This window comes from Ambystoma mexicanum, chromosome 2q, assembly GCF_040938575.1.
Source record: "Ambystoma mexicanum isolate Mex_15411 chromosome 2q, UKY_AmexF1_1, whole genome shotgun sequence".
Taxonomy (NCBI): domain Eukaryota; kingdom Metazoa; phylum Chordata; class Amphibia; order Caudata; family Ambystomatidae; genus Ambystoma; species Ambystoma mexicanum.
The window spans coordinates 105,751,643-105,778,882 of NC_090924.1; the positions used below are offsets into that span (position 1 = coordinate 105,751,643).

Consider the following 27,240-nt stretch of genomic DNA (forward strand, 5'->3'; position numbering starts at 1 on the left):
AGGATCGCTCCTATGAACTGGAGTCTCTGCGATGGTATCATTTGAGACTTCTTTAAATTGAGGGAGAAGCCCAGCTTGTGAAGGGAGTAGCATACGTGATTTAGCTGGATCTGAGCTTGCTCCGGAGAAACAGCCCTGATCAGCCAATCGTCCAGGTAGGGGTAGACGTGAATCCCTTCCCTCCTTAGACTTGCCGCCACTACCGACATTAACTTGGTGAAGACCCTCGGGGCGGAGGTCAGCCCAAAAGGCAGTACTCGGAATTGATAGTGAGAGTTGCCAATTGCGAACCTCAGGTGTTTCCTGTGTTTGAGATGGATAGGCACATGGAAATAAGCGTCCTGAAGGTCCAGAGATACCAACCAGTCCTGAAACTGAAGGGCCTGGAGGATCTGAGAAAGAGTGACCATCTTGAATTTGTCTTTCCTGAGGAATTTGTTCAATTCTCGCAAGTCCAAGATGGGTCTCAGTCCTCCGTCTTTCTTTGGAATGAGAAAGTAAGGGGAGTACCAGCCCTTGTTCCTCTCCGCTACAGGTACCGGTTCTATGGCACCTTTCTCTAGCAGGTCTATAATTTCCTGCAAGAGGAGCGGATCTGGAGCTTTCTGAGAGCTGATCCCCCGTGGATGACTCTGAGGTAGACGTAGGAAAGGTAGGCAGTAACCTTGGGCAACTGTTTCCAATGCCCAAGCATCTGACGTGATAGCCTGCCATTCCGCCAGATGTTGAGTCAACCTGCCTCCTACAGGTGTCCTGTGAGGGAAGTCCTCAGAGTGGTTTTGGGGCGGCTGATGCAGATGCCGATGGTAAAGAGGCACCTGCTGTTGCTGCGGCTTTAGAATATCTACCCCATCCACCTCGGGTAGTTCTTCTTTGACCCCTTTGAGCCGGTCGTCCTCTACCTCTTCCGAATGAGGAGTAGAAGCGAAAGGACTTGCCCCTCGCAGAGGTTCCTGTGGGACGAAAAGGAGTCTGACGGATTGCAGCTCCTAGGGATTTTGCTGCGGCTTTTGAAGTTTGCAGTTTCTCTAAACTGTCATCCGCCTTTTTCCCGAACAAAGAAGAGCCATCAAATGGCATGTTCAAGAGCCTGGCTTGCACATCTGGGGCAAAACCCGACTTTCTCAACCAAGCGAACCGCCTGGTTGATGTACTTGCCGCCATTGCTCTGCTGATACTGTCAGCCGAATCAATGCCCGTCTGGAGGGATTCGCACATAGCGTCTTTACCGTCCTGTATAATATTCAGGAACGCATCCCTTTCTTCTCCCTCCGGGATGCAGTCAGCCGCTGTAGAAGCACACTCCCAAAGTGTATGGCTGAACCTAGCAAGGGTGAAAGTAGCATTAACAGACTTAAACGCCATGCTACATGCTGAAAAGACTTTCTTAGCCATAGCATCATATTTTTTATCGTCCCTGTCCTGTGGGACAGTAGGATAAGCCGTCTTGACGTCGGTAGAGGATGCTGCTTGTACCACCAGACTTTCTGGGGATGGATGTTTAGACAAGAACTCTGGGTCTGTGGAAGATACCCTGTACTTTGCACACAGTTTTTTTATTTACTGCTGGTATTACATCTGGGGTTTCCCAGTTTGTCATGATCTTTCTCTGAAGAGCTTTATGAAAGGGCACCACTGGATCCTCTTGTGGGCCTTTGTCAAGAATATCCGTGAGGTCATCTTGCTGGAAAGATTGTGAAGGTGTAGACCACCCCATGAACTCTGTAATTCTGGCCATTAAGGCTCTGTAGGGGGTTTCAGCATGCTCCCCCGGGTCTGGTTTAGCAAAATCCACTTCAGGGGAAGTGTCTAAACCACTTGCCTCATGTAAAGAATCATGAAGATCCTTTAATCTGCGCTCTTCAGAGGAAAATTCCTCTCTAACTGGGGTTACAGGTCCCTGTAACTCAAATGTGTCTTGTTCTGACAAATCACCCTCTTCTAAAATTGAGGATATAGTTCTCAATTGTTCTGAACTAATAAAGGGAGTAAATCCCATTTCCAAGGCAGAGGGTGCTGAACTTGTCATTATTGGCCTCGAAAGCGTCGATGTCGTCGACGCCGACGTCGAAGGCTTCGAGCGTGGCGTCGAAAACAGAGGTGGAGGCCTCGAGGACCTCGACAGAATTGGAATTTTACTCGACAATATCGACGCCATCGACGCCATCGACGTCGAGGGCCTGGGAATCGTCACTGGATGTGTGGTCACCGTGACTTTTCTCGGCGTCGACGCCGGTGTCGAGGCCGGCGTCGAGTCGACAGACCTGTGTGTCGAAGGTCCCTTCGACAACGGCGTCGAAGACCTCGACGTCGACGGAACCTTCGTCGACGGCGTCGACGGAACCTTCGAGGAAGGTTTGGAGGTCATAGTCCTACTCGAGGGTTCGAGACGCGCTCGAGAGGTTTCTTTCGCCGGGTACTGCGACTCGCGGCGTTTTTGACCTTTGGGTCTTTCGACCAGAGCATCGCTCTCGGCAGTCTTCGAGGGGGTCGAGGCCGCTTTCTCGAAGACGCTCATCATGTTTTTTCTGAATTCCTCCCATTCAGCCCGGGAACTGTGTTTCGTGGGGCAAGGGATTCTTTTTGGCGAAACAGAGGAAGAGGAAGACGGAGAAGGGGATCTTCGACGTCTCCTCTTCGAGTGTTTCGATCTCGAGGAGTGATGAGACCCACTCCGAGATGGTGACGAGGAGACGAATGTCTCGACTTCGTCGAAGAGGAAGAAGCTTTAAAAGTCTTACCTTCCTTAGCTGTCATGGACATACAGTCCTCGCACTCCGAACAATGGTGTTCGGCTCCCAAGCACCACAGACAATTTCTGTGAGGATCGGTCAACGACATCTTTTTCCCACAATCTCGACATTTTTTGAAGCCGGATCGAGGGGTTGTCGGTTCCGACGAGGAAGCCATCGAGTACGATTCGAATAACTCGAAGTAAATTAGTACTAAGAACTGAGCAACGGTATTCCGAGGCACCGAGTAGCGCGGAAAAACGGAACTAAGCAACGGACGCTGCGCGCGGCCTTTATAGGCAGGATGACGTCGAACGTCGATACGGCGGCTGTCGAGGGTCATCGACTCGAGGGACGTCGACGCGCAGCGCCCTCTGGAGAAAAATTTTTCCGAGGCCAGCAGAGCTGGAAGGATATATATCTAAGATGAGGAATACGTCGGAGGACACAATCCCTTCGAAGTGCATGTTCCTAAGATCTTGGACATGTGGCGCTATCTCAGCAAGGGATCTAGAGCATTCTGAAATTCTCAATTATGTGAACTTTGAAAAGATGATCTACTCTGTCAGACAGCGACTGGAGGCGATGAGGATATGTGGACACATTTCCTGTTTGAGTCCAAATATCTAATGAAACCATCACAATTGCCTTAAAAGAATTAACCAAAGAAAATCTACCCAGCCTGTAAATTGAGAACTAAATGATATTATGTCTTTGGAAATAGGCAACACTCTCTTGCCAGGTCTTATTTGGTCGTGGATGCTCAATTTACACATATTTTCCTTTTTCCACTAATTTTCCTTGGACAATATGTCATTTGTAAGTATGATATAAGTAGGGGAATGAGAGGTGTGAGATATGTGGGAAGGAAAGATTTAGGGTGATAAATGTGGGATTGGTATAAAGAGAAGAGGGCAAAGATAGCGGGAACTGTAGTTGATCGTTTAGGTATGTGGTAAATTATCAAGTGGTATATTTATGAGTAGTAATAAGAAATGGGAATATTGTTCCTGTATTATTGGGTGTAAATGTACCTGTGAATTGCTTGGCGTATCTTGTTTCTGAATTGTTTGGAAGACCAAATTTTTTATTTAAAAAATTGGAGAGAGAAAAAATGACTCACTACAGTCACTCTGGTACTCTTTGCCTTTCTGCCGGCTCACCCATTCCCTTTCTTTTACAGTGGATTTCCCACAATTCCCTCAGTGTTGTATCGGTTGATATTCATTTTCTTTTTTTAAACACAATTTATTGTTCTGAAATGTATACTAAAAGAGAGAAAAACATACTAAATAACAGTACAACATGATTGGGTGAATTGCTGCCCAGTTTTAGATACCGAAAGCTAGCAATATAAGTACCGAAAATAATGCAGATAAGGTACAGATGAAGGAAACTTAATGTGCCCCCCCCCCCCTTTTACCCGGGCATCCCCACACGTTGTATACCCTTCTCTGCAGAGCCATGCACATGTCCATTTCGGAGATCCATTTACTCAGTCGAGGGTGATCAGCCGCCCCCCATAAGGATGCAATAGTCAATTTCATCAGGCCAGCAGCAGTGGATAAAAGTAGCTTCTCGTATCTACTAGAGGCTGCCCCCACCCCACATATCCCCAATAAAAACAATTTTGTATCTAATGGAATCTTCAGACCCGGAGCAGTGTTCAGTTTAAGACATTTCCTCCAAAAGCACTGAACTTGTGGGCACCCCAGATAGTATGCATAAAGGTGCCATCCTCCACCACACCTCAAACAACTAACCCAGTCAATGCGACCCCACCGAAATAGAGCCCCCTGTGTGTAATAAACTCTATGGAGTAATGTAAGTTGAATCAGCCTTACTCTGGCATAGATCCCAAGTTCCCTCGGAAACATCAACGCGTTCACCCATTCCTCTGATTCAAGGGAACCTACATATCTTTCCAATATTGTTTTGAGAGTGGTTAGCTCTTTGGTCCCGAAGGCCGTCATGACCTGGTACAGAGTGGCAATGACCTTGGTGCAAATTAATTCAGGGAGCAGATTAGCCTCGGGTGAAGAGCATGACGGGATGTCCTGCAGATAGCGGAATTGGGCTTTCAGGGATTGTGACAGTTGCATGTGATGATATAGTTTGGAGTTCGGGAGTCCAAACACTCTCCTCAGTTCAGCAAAGGGAACCAGTTCACCCTGCTTGAGCACATCTGAATAACACCACACATTACGTCCCTCCCACGTCCCAAAACACCCCATTTTATCGACCTCAGGCAACTGCACATTATGCCACAGTGGCTGGATCAGGGTCGCCCTGCCGGCCACCCCAGCCCACATGTCGTTGCGCCTCCGGCCAAGCCTTCATAATATGCTGAATCATAATAGGAAGCAACAGTTTCTTAGGGTTGCTGTATAGAATTTGGATGGGAGGCAAAGTGAGGGATCAGCGGTTAGGGGGAAGCATTTTGAATAGGGCTGCCTTCTCAAGCAGGGTCGGTTGGAGGGATTTCCAGTGGACTGCATCTTGAATGAATCTGTCAGTTATGTTATGTAGGTTTTCGTGAATTAAGTCGCCATGGTCCGATCCCACCTGTATACCCAGGTACTTAAAGCCTGTGAGTGACACCAACTGCAGTTCTGGACTGGCTCCACCCTCAACCGAAAAAAGAATTGTCTTTTGCCAGTTCACCCCAAGGTCACTCATGGTTTGATACTCCTTCAGAGTGTGCGAAATTTGCGAACAGGATTGCTGCGGTTCCCCCATGTATAGCAAAATGTCCTCTTCGTAAAGAGAAACCCTATCCTCCTCCCCGGATGACCAGCAGAACCCCAACCAGTCGGATCCATCCTGAACCTGATTGGAAGGGACTCAATAGCAAGTGTAAATAACAAGGGGCAGAAGGAACGTCCCTGACTTGTGTATCCCCCATTGAAGGGGGAAGGGTCCTAGAAGACACACCATTAACCCTTACCTAAGTGACAGGTGAAGCATAAAGCAGACAAATCCAACTCCTGTAATTAGCTCCAAACGCCATCCGGGGCATGCCTTCCCATACGAAACCCCACTCAACCGAATGAATTGCTTTTTAAAATTCTACTGATAGCAGAGCAAGTGTTTCCGCTGGTGTGGGAGCCTGAGATATTGCCATGTGTAGTCTTTGGATATTCATGCGGGTAGATTTGTCTGGCATGAACCTGCATTGATCCGGGTGAACCAGGGAAGTGATCACTCAAATCAAGCGGTCAGCGTGAACCCTCACCAGTATTTTAACCTCTCAGTTTATTAAGGAGATAGGCCTATAAGAGGCACAAGGAGACCAGTGGTTTGCCCATTTTAGGGAGGACCACAATAAAGGCCTTTCTGAGATTAGGGGGGAGAAGTCGGGTACCCCTAGAGTGATTGAACATATAATGCATGTGGGTAATCGTGAAAGCTGGGAGTTTCTTCCAGACCTCTACCGGGAAGCCGTTTGACCCTGGGATTTTGCTGGATGGAGGCGGTAGATGTCTGCAGTGATCTCTGTTGTTATTTCACTTTCCAGCTCTGACACCTGCTGGTTTGCTAACCACAGTAGGGTGATATCTTCTAGAATTGGGGTCCAGAAGTGAGGTTGGTGGCTTGGTGTGTCCGATAAAGCTCCTCACAGTATGCAGCGAACGCCGCAGCAATCCCAACATCCCCCGTGACCCCATTCCCCCCGCTTCGACCATCTCCCTCACTTGTCTATGATCTTCGTCCCTCTTTTCGGGCCATGCCAGAAGCTTTCCCGCTCTGCTTCATAAACCTGACTACGCCTCACCCAGTGGGCATGTTTGGCATTATCCAGGGTGGTGTTCTTTACCTTTTCTATGGCTCTGAGAAGGGTGTTCTGTACCTCCAAGGACCCCAAAGCAACAAAGTCCTCCTCTATCACGACCACAAGACCTTCATCGCTTGTGTAATGTACCTTCCTTTGCACCGTGACAAGAGAAATTATCTGACCCCTGAGCACCATTTTGTAACCCCCCTACAGTCACTGGCCTGTCAACAGACGCTTTGTTTATGGTAAAATATTAATCCATCTTAGCTGTTATATCTTCTAAGAATTGCAGGAATCCTAAGTAGTAGCTTTTGAGGCTCCGTGGTGATGCACTTTCATCTTTGCCGGTTTTTAGTTCCATTACCAATGGAGAGTGATCGCATATATCCCTGGCCAGAAACCTAGCTGAAGTGAGTTTATGCAGATCACTCTGTGGGGTAAGAAAAAAGGTCTGGTTTGGACATGGAGCCATGCGCTCCCAAAAAGAATGAGAACCTATGCAGTGTTCTCCAGGCATCCACAAGCCCAAATGCAGCTGAGAACATATGCAATTTTTTGTGGGAACCTTGCGACTCCTACCCCTGAGATGGGACTGATCCACAAGTGGGTCCATCATATAGTTAAAGTCACCACCAAAGACCCAATTGTCAGCCTGATTATTTAGGAGACCCGACTGGAGGTCCTCCAATAACTCAAGGGTCAGAGGGGTGCCTACCGACACAATACCCCCCCCCCACCACAGCTCCCCTTCACCAACACAAAGCACCCACAGGGTCTTGTTTCGCGATAGGAGTATAAGGGGAAGCCTTTTGTGTATCAGAATTAGGATGCCTCTCGCTCCCATGGAGACACAAGCGTGCACTGCGGTTTGGTAATTTGTGCGCCTGAGTTTCCTGCACTCCGACCTGGCCAGATGTGTTTCAGTGAGCAAGGCTTCATCGGGTAAGTGCTTATTGAGAAATTGCAATACAAGTCGCCTTTTAATACCGGATCCCAGCCTGTTTACGTTCCATGTCAGAAAAGAAATTGACCTACCCCCACCCACTGCCTCCATACATATATGGCCAGAAATGTACTGAAGATATCAAGATTAGCCCCAGCATCGTATAGGAGTCAACCATTGAACCCCAAACGAACCCCATGCAGATGTCCCATTCATATAAAATAACTGGTAAAACAACAACCCCATCCTTCCCACCCCACACTTCAACCCAACCTGAAGCACCTCTCGCCCGAACCTTGTGATAAATGAAAACTAGAATGCAGTTAACTGCGGGGGTGAGCTTGATCAGACGAGGGCAAACGTATTAGATCCTGCAGAGCCCACAGTTGGTCATAGGCCACAGGTTATGGAAGTGGAATTACATTTACACAGCACGACCTTACACCAAAAGCAAGAAAAAGAGAATGTCAGAGAAGCCCTAAACTCATCCTTTGTCTGCCGCTGCTTGCAAGTCTCCACTGCTGTCAGGTACGTGTGGGACAGAGGGTTCTCGCAGTGAGCACCTGGTCGCGTGTCTGTTGTCGATTACCAGCTCGTGGCTTTACAGGTGAGGAGGCCGGAACGTGTACCGCAAACCAGTTCCAGGCCTCAGGCGGTTATTTGAAAAGATGCGTGGTCCCCTGATAGTACACCTTAAGCTGTGCCGGGAAAAAGAACAAATTAGCCATGGGCATTTTTGCATTCTATGGTACTCCTCTCTCTCCTAACCTACGGTCTCACTACAGCCTTTTTTCTTTGCTGCTACAGATCTTACATTTTACACCTGGCCTAATTATCTTTCTAATACAAACGTGCCAAAGTCCACCTGGAAATCAAAACTATCCAGACTTCTAATCATCTAAAGACTATTAGTCTCCTCTGCATTCTGAAATGTACCCATACCTTGGAGACTTTAACCAGCTAAGATCTTGTTTCTTTTCCTGCTTTGGTTTTTCCCCACATACTGGACTTTCCTTTCAGTTGTCCCAGTGCCATTCCTGTTTCGTTACGGAGACCTCGTGGCTACTTGGGGGTATTGTCCTTTCTTCAGCAAAGAAAGCCTGTTTACAAAGAAAAAGAAGTCTGAGAGGAATACTTCTGGAGATTCTTCAACTGCCTCCAGAGTTGTACGAGGTGAGTGCAAACACTACAAGGGGGATTCTGAGAGCTTCCAACGCCAAGATCCAGGAGCTCGTACAAGCAGGAACGCCCAGACTGTGGACCTTCCAGCTTTGGGATTGGTTACAGGGAAATGTGATGGCTCTCCTAAGTTGGTTAAGGAGTTTATTGTTGCATGTAGTGTACATTTTACTTTCCGGACCTCTACCTTGGCTTCTGACGGTGCCAAGGGGGGTTCATGATTTCCAACATGACCGGCAACGCTTTGACCTGGGCAACCCCTATTGTGACTCCTGCCAATCCGCTTCTCACCAATTATGCAGCTTTAATACAAGCTCTTAAAGAGATGTTTGAGAGACCAGAGATGGTCTATTCAGCATATGAAACGTTCTTAGACATCATACATGGTGCTTCTGATGTCTTAGCATATGTATCTTCATTTAAAAAGGTGGCGGCAGAGGCAGGTTGGCCGGAGACGGCCAAATACACCATCTTCTGACGGGGCCTCGATGATATCAAGGACGAGTTGGCAAGAATACCCCATCCAACCTCTTTTTCTGACTTGCTATCAGTTCTTTTACAGACTGAGTATCGGATGTTGGAGAGAAGGAACGTAAGAAGGCGATCCAGAGGCTCTTCATCTGGAAATGGACCTTTGCCCAATATTCCTGCTTTGGATACTCATACCACAGAAGGGTCGATGCAGATTGGAACCGCTCTCGGACCACGGTCCACTACGGAAAGAAAGAGGGGAAGAGACAAGGGAGTATGTTTTTTCTGTGGGTCAAGAGGTCATCTGCTGAGGGACTGTCCAGCAGTTCACCCAAGATGACAGGGAAACGGCAGACCCTGATCCTAGAAGGGACAAGGAGTCAAGGTATTGACCATAGTCCCTCTGTTGTGTCTGTTGTACCTTCAGAAGAAACTTACTCGAGACTAATGGTATTGTGCGTACATTTACTGTTCCTTTGTAGAGTACCAATTGAAGTGATGGCTTTACTTGGCTGTGGTGCAGCAGGTAACTTCATGGATACCGTATGAGCCGACAAACAAAGAATTCCCTGTATCACCAAGACTGAAACGCAACCTGTCGAAGGGGTTGATGGTAGGCCTGTGTGTTCATGGCCCATAGAACAGAGTATGGTTCCATTTTCTGTTTGATTTGCAAACACAAGGAACAACTATCCTTCCACCTTATACATGCGGCACATTTTCCCCTTGTATTGGGGATACCCTGGCTTCAAAGGCACAATCCTCTCATCGATTGGAGTTCCAATACTGTTCGTTTTAGATCTCAATATTGCAGTAAGGATTATTTCAATGAACCACAAAAGGAAACTTGTGATGCTGTCTCTAGCCAAAAATGTGCATCATGCATTGGTGTTAATTGTATACCCATTGCATACCGGATTTCTCTGATGTTTTTGAAGACATTTTGCCCAGAGAACTCCCCCCTCACTGACCTGAGGACTGCGCTATTGACCTTCTTCCTGATGCAGTCTTTCCCTTTGGCCGAATGTACACACTATCATTATAGGAGAAGGAAGCCTTCGGGTCTTATCTGGATACGAATTTGCAAAACGGTCTCATCACTAAATCCCATTCTCCTGCTGGGGCATCTTTTTTTTTTTGTACCCAAAAAAGACACAAATGAACTGAGACTCTGCATCGATTACAGGAGGCTTAAACGTATCACGATACGACACAGGTTCCCATGCCTTTGCTCAAAGACATTCATAAAGCAGTTCACAGGGCCAGGATTTTTTCTAAATTGGACCTTTGAGGGGCTTACCACCTGCTAATGGTCCAAAGAGGCGAGGAATGGAAGACTGATTTTAGAACGCCCTTCGGACACGTTGAATATCGGGTAATGCCTTTCGGCCTCGTAAATGCCCCAGCTATTGTCCAAAGGTTCATTGACTGGCCCTTTTGTGACCAATTATACCATATTGTCATTAAATATCTTGATGATATGCTTATGTTTTCCGTCACTCAAGAAGAGCATCAACAACACTTACGGGGAAGTGTTACACCGCTTGGGAATCGACCATCTTTTGTTAAAATCTGAGAAGTGCACTTTTGAGGTTTCAGTCATCTACCTCGGTTTCATTATTTCAGGAGAAGGGATCGAAATGGATCAGCGGAAGACTACATCTATACTCAAATAGCCTTCTGCTTCATCGGTTAATGATGGCCACAGATTTCTAGCGTTGGCAAACCTTAATCAGTGGTTCATCCCTAATTTTTCCAAGACAGTTCTACCCATTTCAGCTCTATTAAAGAAGGATGTATGCTTTTCATGCAGTGCAAAGGCTGAACAGGCCTTTCAAGCCCTGAAATCCAAATTCTGTACTGCTCCTATTCTTCTGCAACCCAATCAACAAGTGCCATTTATAGTGGAGACGGACGCTTCTCACAGTGCCTTGGGAGCTGTGCTTAAGCAAACGTCTATGGAAGGACAAGAACACCCGGGAGCCTACTATTTTAGAACTCGAAGCACCCATGAAGTCAACTACTTGGTTCTTGATAAGGAACGTTGAGCCATACGCCAGGCATGTATTGAGTGGCGTCATCTGTTGTTGGGTGCTTGCCTTCCCTTTGGGGTGCGCACTGATCATAAGAATCTCAAGGTCCTCCAACAGATGGACTGCCAGAACAGTCGACAAGCCCGCTGGGCTGATTTATTTTCACAATATGATTTCTATATAACCTATCTGTCTGGGAATTGGAATGAGATTGCAGACAGCCACGCCCGCAGTTATCTTGACAATTCAGACCAGTCAAGGAGAAGCAGTCGCCGGCACACGCTTCCATTAAAGATTGTGTTTGTGTGCTTAGCAGCACATGTCTGCTTATAATACAGAAAGTTAGGTGGCAGTACAAAGGGGATGGAGAGTGTCCGGATGCTGGTATTGGTTTAGTTTAGATGAGATTAGAAATGTTGTTGTAGATGTACAGGTGAAACCTCATTTTTATTCACCACTTGTAGACTTCATTGTGCTGTGCCTACCATCTTTTTATTGATAAGCCTTTAAATCCTGACCTCTGATTTCTGAAACTAACCACACAAACGTTGAAATGGTAACCCAGAAACAAATCACAGTAAGGATAGAAAGAAGGGAAAGAAGATTGTAGTCTTTGAGACACTACCATTTATCAATGAGAGGTTAAATAGTATCAGGGTAGTTGGGGAATAGTTTTCAAAAATAGTAAGTTAAGGACTTAGTGAACATAATTGTGATGCTGGCTGGCTCCGGCTAGTGCAGAATAAGTACTTTTTCAACATCAGAACCAACTTCAATAGCAATGTGGAGGGAGGGTTCAAAACAGTCATCAGGGTCATGGCTGACCTTGTCTGAGTGGATTTGATTTATTTATTACATTTATGTAACGGCCAAACCTAGAGGTATCACAGCGTTTCTACAGAATAAATGAGGAAGAAGTATATGGGTGAAACATTAATTATATTTGTTAAAAAGCCAGGATCCTTGAAGGTTGGGTAGAATCGCTCTTTTCTGCTGTGCCATGGGAGAGTTCCAGAGAGAGGGTGATGTGACACGGAAGCTAGCAAATCTGGCTCTCTTGCTTTTGTTTCTCGGGGTGAGCAGGGATAGGTTGATGGGGATCTTGGAGAGCGAGCGTGTGGGCAATTCAGTTGTTGATGTAGATGGGCGCCTCTCCATGGATGCATATGTGTCCCAAAGTCAAGGTTTTGAAGTCCATGTGGGCTTTGATGGGTAACCAGTGCACCTCCCTCCTGGTAGCTGAGATGTTGTCTGGGGGGCATAAGCCCAAGGCTGGGCATAGGGCTTTGATCTGGAGGGGTTCCAGTTTGGAAAGGTTGGATGCTGAGGTGCCCATTAGGAGAGCATTGCAGAAGTCCAATTTGCTGATAAGAGCTCTTGCGAGCGAGAAGCATTTGCTTGGGGAGAGGAATTGTCTACACATGGAAATGAGCCTAGCGGTGTAGGCTGTGGATGTGTCTGGACATGATCATATCGGCCTCCAGGTGAACACCTAAGGTTTTGACGGGCTTCAGGATGGGTATGATAGAGCCGTCAATGGTGAGGGAGGAGAAGGCCCTGTCCAGGTTTTTGAGGGGGTAGGGCGAGCCTACTTTGAGCAGCTCTGTTTTGTCATTGTGGAGGAACAGATTGTGGGAAGCCATCCAGCTTTGGGTAGACCTATACACTCTATTTATGGTGATAGTCATAGGTATGATTGCCTATTATAAGGATGAGGATGTGGGTGTCGTTGGCAAAGTTGGTGAAGACAACCCTGAGGGAGTCATGAGGTCGAATAGCGACTTTGTGTAGATATTGTCGAGGGTCGGTGAGAGACGGGAGCCTTGGGGAATGCTTACGGGAACCGAGCTGGGATCCGCTGTTGAATCTCTGATGAAGCCTCTTGAAGTGCGATCACTTAGGAAGGATTTGATGCAGGCAGTAGTCTCGGGGGGGCAGAAGAGAGAAGTGAGATGATGGCAAAGTGTATTGTGGTCCGCTAGGTGGAACGCTGTGGAGAGGTCAATTAGAAGGAGGATGGCCAGGTTGCCTGAGTCACAGATAGTGTCTATTTATATTTTTAGGTCAAGCAGGGCTGTTTTGTTGCTGTATTTTGGACGGAAGCTGGATTGTCTTACTGCTAACAGGAGGTGCTGTTTTAGGAAAGGTTGGACTTGGGAGTAGGCCATGTGGTCCAGTATTTTAATCAAGAAGGGTACTATAGTGATGGGGCGGTAGTTTGTTGGGAGGGTCGGGTCAAGGGATGGTTTCTTGATGAGTGGGGTGACCCACGCTGATTTGATGCTAGTGGGGACTTCATTGGATGAGAAGGAGATGTTGATGAAATCTGTAATGATGCGAGTTAAGGCAGGGGCACATGACTTAACTATGTGAGCCGGGCAGGAGTCTCCCTTGCAATTGGAGGGTTTCAGTGATTGGATGGCTTCCAGGACGTTCACTTAGGATACTGGGGAGAAAGTGAAGGGTGTGATCGGGGGGCAGGGGGCATTGGTATGGATGAGGCTGGGAGCATCTGATCTGTTGATGGGAGAGTTTGGCTGCCAGCTGTTTTTTTTTCTCATTGTGATTTTTTCCAATCATTAGTCCGTTTTGTTGATCAGGGCAGCTTGGATGGTGGAACCACCAGGCTTTGTCAGTACGCTATGGGGTACTATCGGGGCTGGGTTTTCTAGTTCTCTCAAAATGCCAAACATTTATTTTTGTGTTGGAGCTGGCTTTGGTGATTCCAGAGTCGTAGGAGTTGGCTTTGTGCATGACAACAGCTTTTTCTGGGTTGAAATCTTTTTATTAGCATTTATAAATTGAAAAAACAAACAAGAACCATGCTCATGTCACAGCTGTCTTGATCTCCCATACAAGCGGGAGAATTGCAAGGAAAGTCAGACAACAAAATCCATAACCTTTGTAGTATAAAGAAACATCAAAACCAGGAGGCATCAACCATTTTACACACACATACACGAAGAATGAGGAATAATAACAGTAGTTAATGAGTGCCAACAGTTCCACCAACGGGCCCACAACATTTCCTAGTAGTGTCCCAGCAGACCCATGGCCTGCAGCCTAGCTGGGCATGTAGAGTTTCTGTTGTGCTCACGTGAATATTCCCGCCCCACCTCTGCAAGAAGGCCTGCTCCTCAGACTCCGAGAAATATACCACCTTCACTGCCGCCACAACCACCTACATATGTGCCCACCAGTCTCCAAAAGGACGCTATCATGGCCCTTGCTTTGAGGAGCATAGTGCATATCAATGGGATGTTATGACTATGCCTGATGCTTAGTAGAAAAAAGATGAGGCACGCACTCTTGTTCCCAGTCATGTTTATCTGCAACTCAGTTCACCTTCTCCAAATGTTTTCTTGTCTCAAACAATCATCAGGGAGGCTGTTTTCCTTTTCAGGTGTTCCTTGTTAGTTTCCATTAAAGTCTCAAAAGATTCTGGTAGATGTAGTAGCACAATGTTTTCACTTCAGGTGACCAGCAACCAACTCCCCTCCTCCTCACACTTACTCTCCCTTGGAAGGCCCCAAAAAGACACACAACAGGGTCAAGCTGGAGCATCGTCCCTGCAGTGTAGTTCAACGTGTTCACCACATCCACCCAGTATCGTGTGAGCTTAGGACAACGCCACCATATGCTCATGCACTCCCTCCAGCATTGACCACTTACACTTTCTCCCCCTATATTCTGCATCTGGTCTGGTGTGAGGTACTGTCTAGCCAGAACCCAAACCCTTTTTCTGCATACGGGACACTCCTAGTTGCCTTTTTCATGCCTCTGGTGAGATCTCGAGCCCCATCGTGACAAGCATGGACGTAAACTGGCTGGGAACTCCTCCTCCCCTACCCCCGCCAGACATGCATAGAGGCTAGACACGAGTCCCCTGGGGGTGTTGGCTGCAAATATCAGCTTCTCAAACTCAGTAAGCGCCCTAGTGGCCAAATGTCGCAGCTGCCAATATTAAAACCTGTCCCTTTCACCTACACCAAACATTGCCTTAAATGATGCAAATGACAGGATGTGGCCCCTACAAACAGGTGTGCCAGGAATTCACAGCCACCCGGCTGACAGTTTGAGAAGCCAATCCTGTCATAAGCGGGGAGAAAGCTAGGGTTGAAATTAGGTGGGGATGGAAATGAGAGCCCCAGACCCCCACCACTGAATCCCAAACCTGCATAGTAAGCCTAGTGGCTGGGAGTTCATATATGTTTAATGGCCTGTCCCCCTCAGGCAACCACAGGATGTAACAAATTGGTTTGCCGGCCTTGAAAACAGCTTTTTTGTATTTTTTCTGTGGCGATGGAGTGATTATCATGGTTAGCGAGGGTGAGAAGTTTCCTACAGATATGCCCTTTTATTTCTGCAGTGTAACAAGTTTGTCACCAAATATTGGTGGGTTTGTGGGGTTTGGAGATTTTGGCATTGAGCGACACATGCTGATCCATAGCGTAGAGGAAAATCTGATAAAGGAGGTTGGCTATGTTTTGGGGACTCTTGTTGCCTGGTAGTAGGGGGTGAGCTTGGGCTTGAGCATGGGCTCGAGCAACTCATGCGTCAGCTTGCAGATGTTGCAGACTACTACTGTGCTGGGGTGGGGAGCGATTGTGGGTTTGGAGTGCGAGAGTCCAAACTCTATAATGTAGTGGTCCGTCCAGGGTACCAGACTGATGGCAGAGATGTCAATGGTGGAGTTGGTGGAGAGGATCCAGTCTAAGGTACGCCCTTTGGCATGTGTATGTGAGGACACCAGCTGGGAGGAGTTCATATCTCGCAATGATTGTACGAGTGAGATAGATTTGTTGTCCGTGGGGTCATTGAAGCCCAGATTGAGTGTACAATGAATTTGGTTGTTGGCTTGATGAACGGGTGGGATCAGGAGTGAGATGTCTAGGTCTGGGAAGGTGAGGGGGATTGGCTGTCGGTAGGGCAGTAGCAGGTTGTATGTGGATTGGGGGTTGATGGTGAGCTTAAGTAGTAGCATTTCATACCCAGGGATAGGGATAGGTCTGATGTGCAGGGACGATTTTGCAATGAGGGCTACGCATCCTCCTGGATTATTCAGGCGGTCTGGTGTGAAGATGGAATTAATTGGGGGGAATGGCTAGGCAGAGTAAAGGGCCTGAAGCACTGTGGAGCCATGATTCTGTGGTGGCTAGAATGTCTAAGTGGTTGTCAAGGATGAGATCATGGATCACGATGGCGTGAACTCCTAGAGAGTGTACATTTATCAAGGCACAGTTGCGTGTTACAGTTTGCTTAACTGCAGGCAGGTGTGTTGTGTTAGAGGTGCTACTGTGTGCCTACGGGGTAGATAGTATGGGGGGGTTGGGGGAGTGCGGCAGCTGAGCCTCGCATATCTAGCTTCCCCTATAATGGGGAGGGAGAGGTCTAAGAACTGTATGGCTGGGTGTAGAGTATGAAGCGAAGCTTGTGACACCGACAGGCTCCAATGCAGGGGTGGGCAGGGCCAGTCGAAATTCTTAGTTGCCGATGGGGTGCAATGAGGACGGGGTGGTGATGTGGTTGCATGCTGGTAAGAAATGTGAGGGGTTGGGTAATCTGCACATAAGGCTGTTGGTTGGGATGCACTGCATAAGTGGTGTGAGTGTAGGGATGAGGCTGGGAAGGAAGAGTGTGGGCTTTGGGAGGGGGCGCAGGTTGGAAGACGGAAAGGTAAAAGTGCTGAGGAGTGCATTTTACTATGGCAGGTTGTTTGGCGTTCCGCAGCGGTTAACTGGCTGGAACTTGATAGGCTATTGCTGGTGGCAGGAACGGGTTAGGTGGTGGTAGGTTGAGGAGGAAAGTATGGGTTAAGAGGGAAGACTTTTTTGGTGCTGATGGTTAGTGCAGATTGGCGTTATGCAGCGTGGGATGGGCTGGTGTCAGTGGGGGCTGTTAAGGGGTCTTGCGGCAATAATTGACATTGATGTAGCAATCTGGGCAAGCAGGCCTACATTGCAGAAGGTCCAGTGGGTCCACGTGGGCTTCGGGACTCACATCTTCCATCATTTTGGGCGTGTTGTGGTGCCATGATAGAGTGTGCTACAATCTGGAACACGGTTGAAGTGGGATATTGTAGTTGCAACGGGGCAACGGCCAAGCCGGACAGGCTTCAAAGGCCTTAGAAGCGTACCATTGAATGCAGCCGGCTCTGCCTTCCGGCTGGTGTGGCTGAGTGTCTTCAAACCTCCCGCCAGCCAATTGGGAGCCGGCTACAGGGCCTTGCTCATGGGCTGCACAGCCCTGTAATCCTAACTCGGTGCCAGCTTCATTGATGGCGGCGGCCATTTTCAAAGGGATAGGAAGTCCCTTATCTTTAATGTGCATCAGTGCACAACGGGGCAGCACAAACCCTGCTCCAGAAGGCAGTGATTTTGTTGGGGCGCCAAGCAATGTTCCCTCTAATTATTTTTGGCTGTGTGCGCTAAAGAATATTTGTGTGCGTTTTTTAGCCATGTGCGCAACTGAGTGATGCGGTGCCGGTGGCAGTCGGCGCCGGCACGCTGGGCCGCCACAGCAAGTGTTTAGTGATCTACCGTGCAAGTGAGGAATGCAGATTTGTGGCACAGCATGCTCTACTCCAAGGGGTATTTGGGTGTTCTATTCTCCTCCTAAGTCTAAAACTCATCTGAAGTGGTGTCTTTTTAAATCTCAAAATATTAGCAAGACCTTTTGTTTTATGATGGATTGGTACAAGAAGGGAGTCTGGTTCTTCTGGTGGAACACCGATTCTGCCTCACAAATTAATATTTAGAACAGTACTAGCAACAGTAGCTCCTGCATTCTCATTTCAGTAAACCTATGGAATATAAAGGAAATGCTTTATATTGGTTGAGCGAAATAAGCAATACATGAACATGATTAATGACAAAGATGACTAAAGACAGGGGGTATGGATGGACGGTTAAATAAATTCAAGTAAATCATGTAATATCAGATTGTACTGGAAGTCAAACCGACAGTCTCAGAAGTGTCTGCACTAGGGACAGAAAAGAAAATCAGCAAGGATAAAGGATGGACACGGACAGCATGTGGCAAGCAACAATTGGAAAGATACCATCCAGCAGCATACTCAATGCATCTATGAATATAAACCCTCCACTAACACTCTTGGATACAGCAAAGGAGTACTCTTAGTGTTAACAATAGGTTATATGCAGCATACAAGCTCACAAGCATATATCCAAAATTCCAAGTAACTAAAGTGGTGCACGTTTGCTGAAAGGGCATTTGCAGTGTGCAAAAAACACAATATATTGCATTGAAAAAAATGGTAAGTTCACAGCAATGGATGGGTTGGCAGAGCATCATCTCTGTTAATGAAACTCAGTTATAGATTTCTGCAAATGTTATGCTATGGAGCATTTGCATACCGCCTGCTGACATTAGTATGGCCATAAAGCGCTAAAGGTTTGCTGTGTTTAATTTCTAATGCTGTTAGGTTACATTAACCACCCTGACATGTGTGGGCCCAAGCAGAGGGAGTTGGTAGTCAGTCACTCAATACTGCAGCCCCAGCCCCCTGCAATCCTGATAGGACAACCATGGTCCTCAAGACCAGCAGTGCTCAACAACCCTAGTAAGCACTCCATTACTGCCTGCACTGCAGCCCTGCAATGTGCTGCAAGCCTACAGCCATGGTGGTAGTTAAGCATTTTTAAGATAGCTCAGTAGAATGAGCTCTCACTTGCTGCTGTGATCTTTGTGTGATCTGCAGGTCGCAGGTTCGAATCCCGACAACACTCAGCCTTTCATCCTTATGGGGTCAATAAATGAGTACCAACTCCCAGTGGGTGATATTGTTTGATTCATCATCATGTATATATGTTATGTGTAAAGCGTTCAGGTATAGGTGCTATATTTAAATAACCCAACATTATCATTGTTAGACATCCCTAAAAGATGGCCAACCAACAATTCTGTGTTCTGCAGCCTGCAACCACAATATTGAAGCCTCACCTGCAGGCCAGCAGTGCTCTGCATCTCTAATAAGCCACTAAATACTGCAAACCTGACAGGCCATCCAAAGTTGCAGGCTTTTGCAGCCAAGAAGAGTCCGGCTGTTATTACCCTTATGAGCCACCCAATACTACAGCTGCTTCTTTCCACCGCATCGCCGCTCTCTGCTCCAACTTTCAGTGCTATGCAGATGATACCCAGCTCATTTTCAGGCTACCCTCTGCCTCCTCTTCCCCTTCCCTCATCTCTGACTGTCTTTCTGCTATCCATGAATGGTGTGCCGCCAATGACCACTGCCTTAATGCCAGTAAAACTGAGATTCTACTCATCGGCACACCCACTCCCTCCTTCCCTGCAGCTCTCTGGCCGGCCTTTCTTGGCCCCCTTCCTGCTCCTACCTGCAAGGCAAAAAACCTTGGGGTCATCTTCGACTCCACACTCTCTTTCTCTCCTCACATATCTGAGCTCTCTAAGAAGTCACACTACCAGCTACACCTCCTCAGAGGTATCCTTACTTTCCTCTCCTTCCCCCAGAAGCTCACTGTCTCTAGAGCCCTGGTTCTCTCGAAGCTGGACTACTGTAACAGCCTCTATCTAAATCTGCCTGCCTCTACTCTCTGCCCTTTGCAACTCATCCAGAACAGGACTGCGAGACTTGTCCTTGGCCTCAAGCCCAGGGACCGTATCTCTCCAGGACTGAAATCACTACACTGGCTCCCAGTGGCTGCGAGGATTAAGTTCAAAACCCTCTGCATTGTCCACAAGGCCTTCTGGGGCCTTGGGCCAAAATACCTTCAACTCTCTCTACCTAAATATCTTCCTTCTCGAGATCTTCGCTCATCTGCCTCCAACTCCCTCATGGTCAGCCGCTTCTCCAAGCAACGAGTTGGGGGTAGATCTCTCTCCGCAGCAGGGGCCTCCCTCTGAAACAGCCTCCCTGCCTCCCTGAAACTTGAGGAGAACCATCTCTGGTTCTGGAAGCACCTCAAAACCTTCCTCTTTGCCTCCGCTTTCTCTCCCCCTCTCCCCTGCTAAAATCACTGAAACTGCACTGAATCTGCAACTGGGCCACTCACCGATCTCGGTCCTTGGCCCAGCCACTCTTCCCTGCATTGCCTCCCTGGCAACCCCTGCACTGCGGTACTGTCTCTGTATCCCTACAGCCCCCCCTCCCAGCACTTGTCTGCACTTACCTTGCACTTGCCACCAGCGGGCCCTTATTATTTATCTTGTATTCTACTAACACTGTACTGCACTTTCCCCTCTCCCTTTCCCCCTTTTCCCTTCCCCTTTACCCTTGCACTTGCGCGATCTGAATGTCACCTGGCCTAGTAGGATCGTTGTCTGTCTTCCCCTTGTTCCCCACCGCCTCGTTGCGCCTTGAAACACTTGTGTATAGGTGTGTTACAAATGCCATATCACATCATATCTACAACGTACATCAATCCCACTTCCATGGAAGTAGTGCATCAAAAGTATGTCTTCTGGCTGTCAATGCATGTACACTCGCACAAAAGCAAGTGTGAAATGAGAGCTCAAAAAAGATGTACAATAGATTGGTTCTGCAAATGTAATACTTTTCCTTGGGTGCTGCTGTGCTGTCAAGAATGTTGTGCACAGACTGCATATCTGACATGATAAAGTGGGCTGTTTATGCAGCCCGTCATTAGCTGGGCCATCCATCGCCGATTTGAGTAAACCTGTGCTGGCAAACTTGTCCCGTCATCGCTGCCTATGGGGGCGGGGGAAGCCTGGGGTCAGATTGACATGGGAACATGCTATACGCACACACCCAAGCCACTTGTTTGATAATTTTAACATGACAGCATAAAAGTTAAACTTGCAAATTGAATCGACACCAGTTTTCAAAGCTTATTTCATTGGTTAACCACACTAGTGTTTCTCGGTAGGAAGTAGATTTGGAATTTCTCGGACCTATGTGAATTTCAATCTTCCAAGCTGTGGGTTTAGAAAGAGCTGCAGCCTCTGCAAGTATGTTAACAAGGGACCTACTAAAAGACCTTTGGGCCTCCAAGTCTCACATCTTCATATTTTTTGGGTGCTCAAATGTGTAAGCCACTGGTTAAAATTAGACTGGAGCTGATCTGAGCATCTTCCTAGAAGTGAAGCCCTGCTTTACTTGACCAGAAGCAATCCCTCCTGCTGTGCAAAAGAACAGCAGATCTTGTGCACACACACCACGACAACCAGGGATTAGCTGCTCAAAGCTTCCCTGATTCGTCTATGAAGGTGTCCCTTGACACTGTATCACGGGTTAATAGATTGTCTTTGTGCTCCACTGAAGAGAAGCCTGAAGACTGCAGTGCAGACTGGGGAAGATGTTGGCTGTGAGTGGAGTGCTTGATTGAAGCACATGGTCACCTTTTCTCTCTTTCTGGATCTTTTCCTGTGTGGTCCTCTCTCGCTCTCCCCACCGCCAAACTCTCTCTCTCCCTCTCGTTCTTCCCCGCACTCTGTGGTTTTGTTCCCCCACGCTCTGTGGTTTTGTTCGCCCACTCTCTGTGGTTTTGTTCCCACGCTCTCTGTGGTTCACTCTTGCTCTAGTCTGGGTAGCCCTCTAGTTATTGCTCAGTCTTCATTTTGAGATCTCTGACAAATTCAATCCGTTTAATAAAGGTGTTCTTGTTCAAGCATACAGAGCATTGTGCACTCCCACACATAGGTGCAGGCAGGACTGTTTAAAATTAATGTTTGTAGGTTATTATGAATGTTTGTTGGTTATTATGAATGCCATGCTTTATATAGGGTCTAATAATTACAGTGCCAACTTGTTACATGGCTCAGCTGTGAGCCTGTGAGTGTTTGGAACAATTCCAGGGACATGCTCAAAAAAAGCACGGGCCCTTTCAAGGAATGGAACTGAGAGCTGTTGTCACGCACAAGCCTCTTCGGTGACGATGAGTCCAACCACCAGATTGCAAAAAGACTGGTGTGATCGACTTGTCGTCACCGTAGAGACTAGTTGCCAACTTGCCACCAGGAGCGACACAACAGGAGTGGCAGGCTTGTGCATGACAACTCCTTCCAGTTCCATTCCTCACTTTTAAACAAAAGGAATCCGTTCTGGAACGGTTTCATTTCATTATAAAATTGCAGGAATGGTAAAACCTTTGGTTTTGTTTTACAAAGTAAACACGCCTTTACTTTGTAAAACAAAATCAAAAGTTTTACCATTCCTACAATTTTATATTGAAATGAAACCATTACGGAACGGATTCATTTTAATATAATATTACAGGAATGGTAAAACATTTTGTTTTGCAAAGGAGCGCCGCAGCTGCTCCCAGGCGCTCAATCGCTATTATGCCGCATACCTTTTAATTTGTCCGTCAATCATCGAGGAGAGGGTCACGCTCACGCTGCCAACAATCACAGGGCCTGTCCCACTCCAGTCCAGTTATGTAGACAGTGGCACTGGCAGGCAGCGCATGGTCCTGAAACACAATCTGGGGCCTGGAGCACGAGTGAGGACAGCCACACCAAAGTGGAGAGCTAGCAAGGTGCAACTGCCACGCCTTACGCATGGGGTTGGAGCGGAGGGAACAGCCGTGTTTGATTGGCTGTAGTAGCACGGCACGTGCAGCCAAGTGCTGCTGCAGCCAATCATAATAAAGCATGGTCTGTCACTTCTATGTCCTGATTGGATAACCACGCGCATATCATACTAATGATGAAGGGAAGGGAAGGGAAGGCAGGGCAGGCAAATGGATGTGCAAAGTGATGTGCGCGGTAAATAAAACAATATACGCGGCATCAGAATCAAAGGTGCGCGGCCACACAGCCGCGCACCTTAGAGGGAACATTGGCGCCAAGGCTGATTGCAGGTGTCGGGAACAGGCCCAGACAGGCTTTGAAGGCCTTGGAAGTGGGCCGCCAGGTTTTACTGATGTGTCTGTAGAGGTGCACTGTTTAGTGGAGGTATACAGTTTTAATTAGGCACATCAAAGTAAAGGCTAGCCATAACATGGCCTACAATTGTGGAACAGAGCATGTGCTGTAGGAATTATGAATATGGAACTCCTTATGCCTGTTGTAGAAATTGTGAACGTGGTGCACCATAGGACTAATTGCCCAAGGGTTTGTGAGCACGAGCCCAACTGTCTAGATCGTCTGTATTAATGGCTGCCTGCCAAGTTTACTCACTCTGACTCGTGAGGATTTCCCCAGCCAACCGCATCTCTTTTAAAGTTTAGCTGGACTTCTGCATTTTTCATGACTCTTGATTTGTCTTCTTTCTCTTTTTCCACAAGCTACCAAATCGGCGAGAGTGGCAGAGGTGAAGGAGGATGTGCGGAAGGGCAGCAGTCACGTCTACCGCAAATGTGCTGAAAAATCCCCAAATGAGACAGCCCCAGCTAGATCAGAGGATCCCTCTGTTGCCCCGGGGTGCTCTGCAGAAGCTACAACTGCTCAAGTCCAGCTAATGCCCGAGGTCACCAGGGATTCAAACACGTTTACTTTCACATCCTCCAAGGCAGACTTTTGCTTTAATTTCTTTTAGATTATTCATTGTGTACAGGAAAAAGGAAGATGGAGAAATATCCTACAATGACGAATACGTATTTGGTCTGCCACAGAAACACCCCTGTTTTATCAAAGCTGCCTCACTAAAATTGACACCATTTCTTATCCATCTTCACCAGCTATGCTGTAATATGTACATTCTCGAACGCAGATGGCTTCGGATGGGCCTGATACTGCTCTGCATTCTCTGCAAGATGCTCTAGTGCTCCACCAAACGTATGGCAGTGTTCACTGCCCCATTGCAAACAATGTAGCTGAATGCTACCTCTCAGAGGACCAGGAGTCTGCATACCTTGAGTTTGGAAAAAGCGTGCCGCATTGAAATCAGAAAGTCTGTGCCTCCACGGCTGTACAGATCCTCTTCATCCATGTTGCTGCTTGGCTCTGGGTGCTCGATGGAGGGTTGATTGTTGCTTTTCTTTTACATCGGTGTCAGTGGCATGTTTCCAGTGCCCACTTCAACTGTAGCTAGATCCTTGTGACATAACTGTAAACAAATCTTGGAATGTAACATTAAGCGTGAATGTTGGTAAAAGACCATTATTTGCACATGGCATTATGGACTGCCAAGAGGCTTTGTAGTACACCTCCCCTCCCCCAGTGCACTTCAGTTTTGATCATCCACACTGCAATGCCAACAACCAGCTTTTGAGAATGCATTTCAATTCTACCTTGCAGCAATACTTACTTTTCTTGAAATGTAGCCCACATGTAGCTCTCCCAGCCAACCTCGATTTGGAATTGCTCTTAAAATGATACTGGTGCTGAATAAATCATTGTCCTTCCGTCTTCACCTAAAGCTTTACTGGTCACTCCATTAATAGAAACCTATACCAATGAGCCAAAGCACTCCACTACTGACCAGCAGCACTTCGTCGTTCATGTTCTAGGTGTCAGCAGTTGTTCATATTCACCTAAATCCTTCAAGGTAAACCCATGACAATCCATGTTGAGACCCCTCATAATGCACACACCGGCAGTGCCCTCTCTTGTTCCATTTCTTTGCACAACGCATGGTTCTGCCTGTGCAATTCTTCCCTGAACTGCACTACCACCACGCCTTGGGATCCGTGTACAGATCTCCAAGTTGATGCCAATCCAGACCTGCTGCTTACTCTGGAATACTACCAGTAATATCCCACACGCAGCTCCAACAAGCTCTGCCTTATTCCTGAGTGGGACCTACAGTTTACACCCTATTCCAACAGAAATGTTTCACTTATTCTCTACTCTGAGAAGATCTATTAGCCACCATATGTCATCTCTACCCTATCGAATTCATGGAGCGTCCCACAAGAAAAAAAAGGTATATTTTATTCGAGCAAATATTCCATTAGTGCCATGCTTAGTGTGGCCTCTGCAGTTGCTAAATACATGGATATAGGGAAGTTGATTCTCTGATAGAATGTATCAATCATTCTAGTTTTTAACATTTTCCAACCTAATCATATGTTTGCATTGAAGCAGTCATGAATATTATAAAGTCCCTTCTCCCATTCCATGGCGGCCAGATGAAGAAAGGGAAAGAACTGCGAGGGACGCGGCGTCCGTCCCTCGAAGTCAGGTAAGTCTTTATCGGGATGGTAAGGACCTGGCGAGAGCCAATCAGATTGATTGTTAAAATGTGATTGTCCCTCTACGGGTACTAACCCCAGGTATGGGCTCGACAGAAGATTTTTTACAACCAGATCCTCTCAACTCCTCTAATGTTATTCCTATGAGCAGGGGTGTTTCTATAGTAGTCCTAATTTTGCTTAGGGCGGTACTGACTGGCAGAGGCGGTAGTTTTCTGTCCAAAGTTTATGGAAGGGACTACTTTTATCACCAGAGCTTGTTTGCCTATTACTGTTATAATTGTGAAGTGACCCATCACCTGCAGCAGCAACTCTAAAGCAACCACAAAACAATTGTTACTCCTAATAATTGCGCTCACCCATAGAGTATAAACAAAGAAGTTGTTCTTTAATATTATCAAAACTATCTTAAATCATGTTGTTCAATAAATCATTGGCCTATTAATTCGCTGTAATGTCCTATCTTGCCTGTTTTCCTGGTTGTTTCATTAAATACAAAGTTATTGGAAGTCCTTTTTTTAGAGGCCCTCCTACCGCATTTCGACATCCTGCGTGCTTGAACGCGGCAGGAGGGCCTCTAAAAAGGAAAATGAGCAACTACGGCGAATAAACCTAAGGAGTAACATTATTGATACTCTAAAGCAACAATTGACCAATGCTTATTTTTAAGAAACTTTGGGTTTATCCTTGGGATTTTTGAGGGTGACAATAATGATATAACTAGGTAGCTACCCAGTCAGCACATTTTCTTATTGATTCCAAGCAAATGACTTAGTAACAGAACATTGTCAACGTTTTGTGCTATTTGTGGAAATTAAGGAATAGTTTTTTGCCTAATTCTGCCTTGACAAGGACTCAGGTGAAACATGTATCTGCTAGAAGAGGCATTTGCTAACCTGTCACTAACAGGATTAATAGGCCAATGATTAATTGACCAACATGATTTAAGATTGTTTTGATGAACTAAGTCTTTGTTTATACGCGATGGGTGATAGCAATTATTAGGATTAACAATTGTTTTGTGGATACTTTGATTTAGACTGAGGGCAAGGCCTTATTGCAGCCAAATACCCAATCTAGTCTACATAGATGACCTAATCTGGATTTTCCCAATCTGTGTACTTGTGCAATTCTAAAGGATGTACACAATGGAGCAAGCTCAGAACAGTACTGCATTTATATTTAGGCCATAGGTGTTGTAATCACTTTTAATCATGCAGAAAGTTACCTAGCTCACACTACATATAAAAAACAAGAGAAGCTCTAGGATTTATAATTTGCCAGTGGAAGTTTGTTTCCTTACCTTACATTTGTAAAAATAATTCCCATTTTCACACCTCAAAGTAAATGAACTACATTTTCATGTAATATTGTACTTGTGCTTGCAATCAAAACAAGTTTGATTAAAAGTGGTCATCTGTCAAATGTTTGTGCACTGAAAAAGAACACTGCCTCAATGCCCACTAGTTTTACATACAGATCTGTTTCGTGGACTCCAGGTTCTTCCCATTCCTGTACTCTGATTTTGGCTTTTTTCTCTATACCTTTCTTTTGCTATTATGGAGGGTTGAGTGGCCCTTCTGTGGTGAAGCCCATGTCTTATTCCTAGAGCTTTTAGTGGGGTGACCAATGAGACCAGTGATCTCAGCCCTGAGGCATTATGTGGAGGATCGGGAATCCATTGGTTATCCTCACCAAGCTCCTGTCAGTGGGCAGGAGACAGTGACATGCCTGACAAATGTCCCTCGTGCCTTTTAAGGGCCTTGCCTGGCAACCTATCACCTCATCCTCATGCAGGGCAGTGTACCCCCTCCCCAACCAAGTCTTAACAAGATGCAGGCTCCCAAGGCATAGAGAGGGTAGGGCCTGAGCAGGCAAGGCCCATCCAAATATCTGTCAATGCTCACTAAGCAGCGATGTGTGGGCATTTGCAGATGTTCACCTCACTGCAGTGGGCCCAACTAGATTAGCTTCAGCCAACACTTGTTAGAGAATTCTGGCTACACCTCTGGTGGGGTCCAACATC

General features: G+C 46.8%; 1 protein-coding gene across 3 annotated transcripts in view; it reads left to right on the top strand.

Annotated features, from left to right (window-relative positions):
- C2QH8orf33 (chromosome 2q C8orf33 homolog) overlaps nt 1-24,433 on the top strand; it is a 429,781-nt gene extending 405,348 nt beyond the window's left edge. For all 3 annotated transcript variants that reach the window (XM_069646956.1, XM_069646954.1, XM_069646955.1), the window contains one exon: nt 23,367-24,433. In XM_069646956.1, the coding sequence (XP_069503057.1) occupies nt 23,367-23,617 (251 nt within the window). In that variant the 3' untranslated portion in view covers nt 23,618-24,433. The remainder of the gene's footprint in view (nt 1-23,366) is intronic.
- Nucleotides 24,434-27,240: the final 2,807 nt, after the last annotated feature.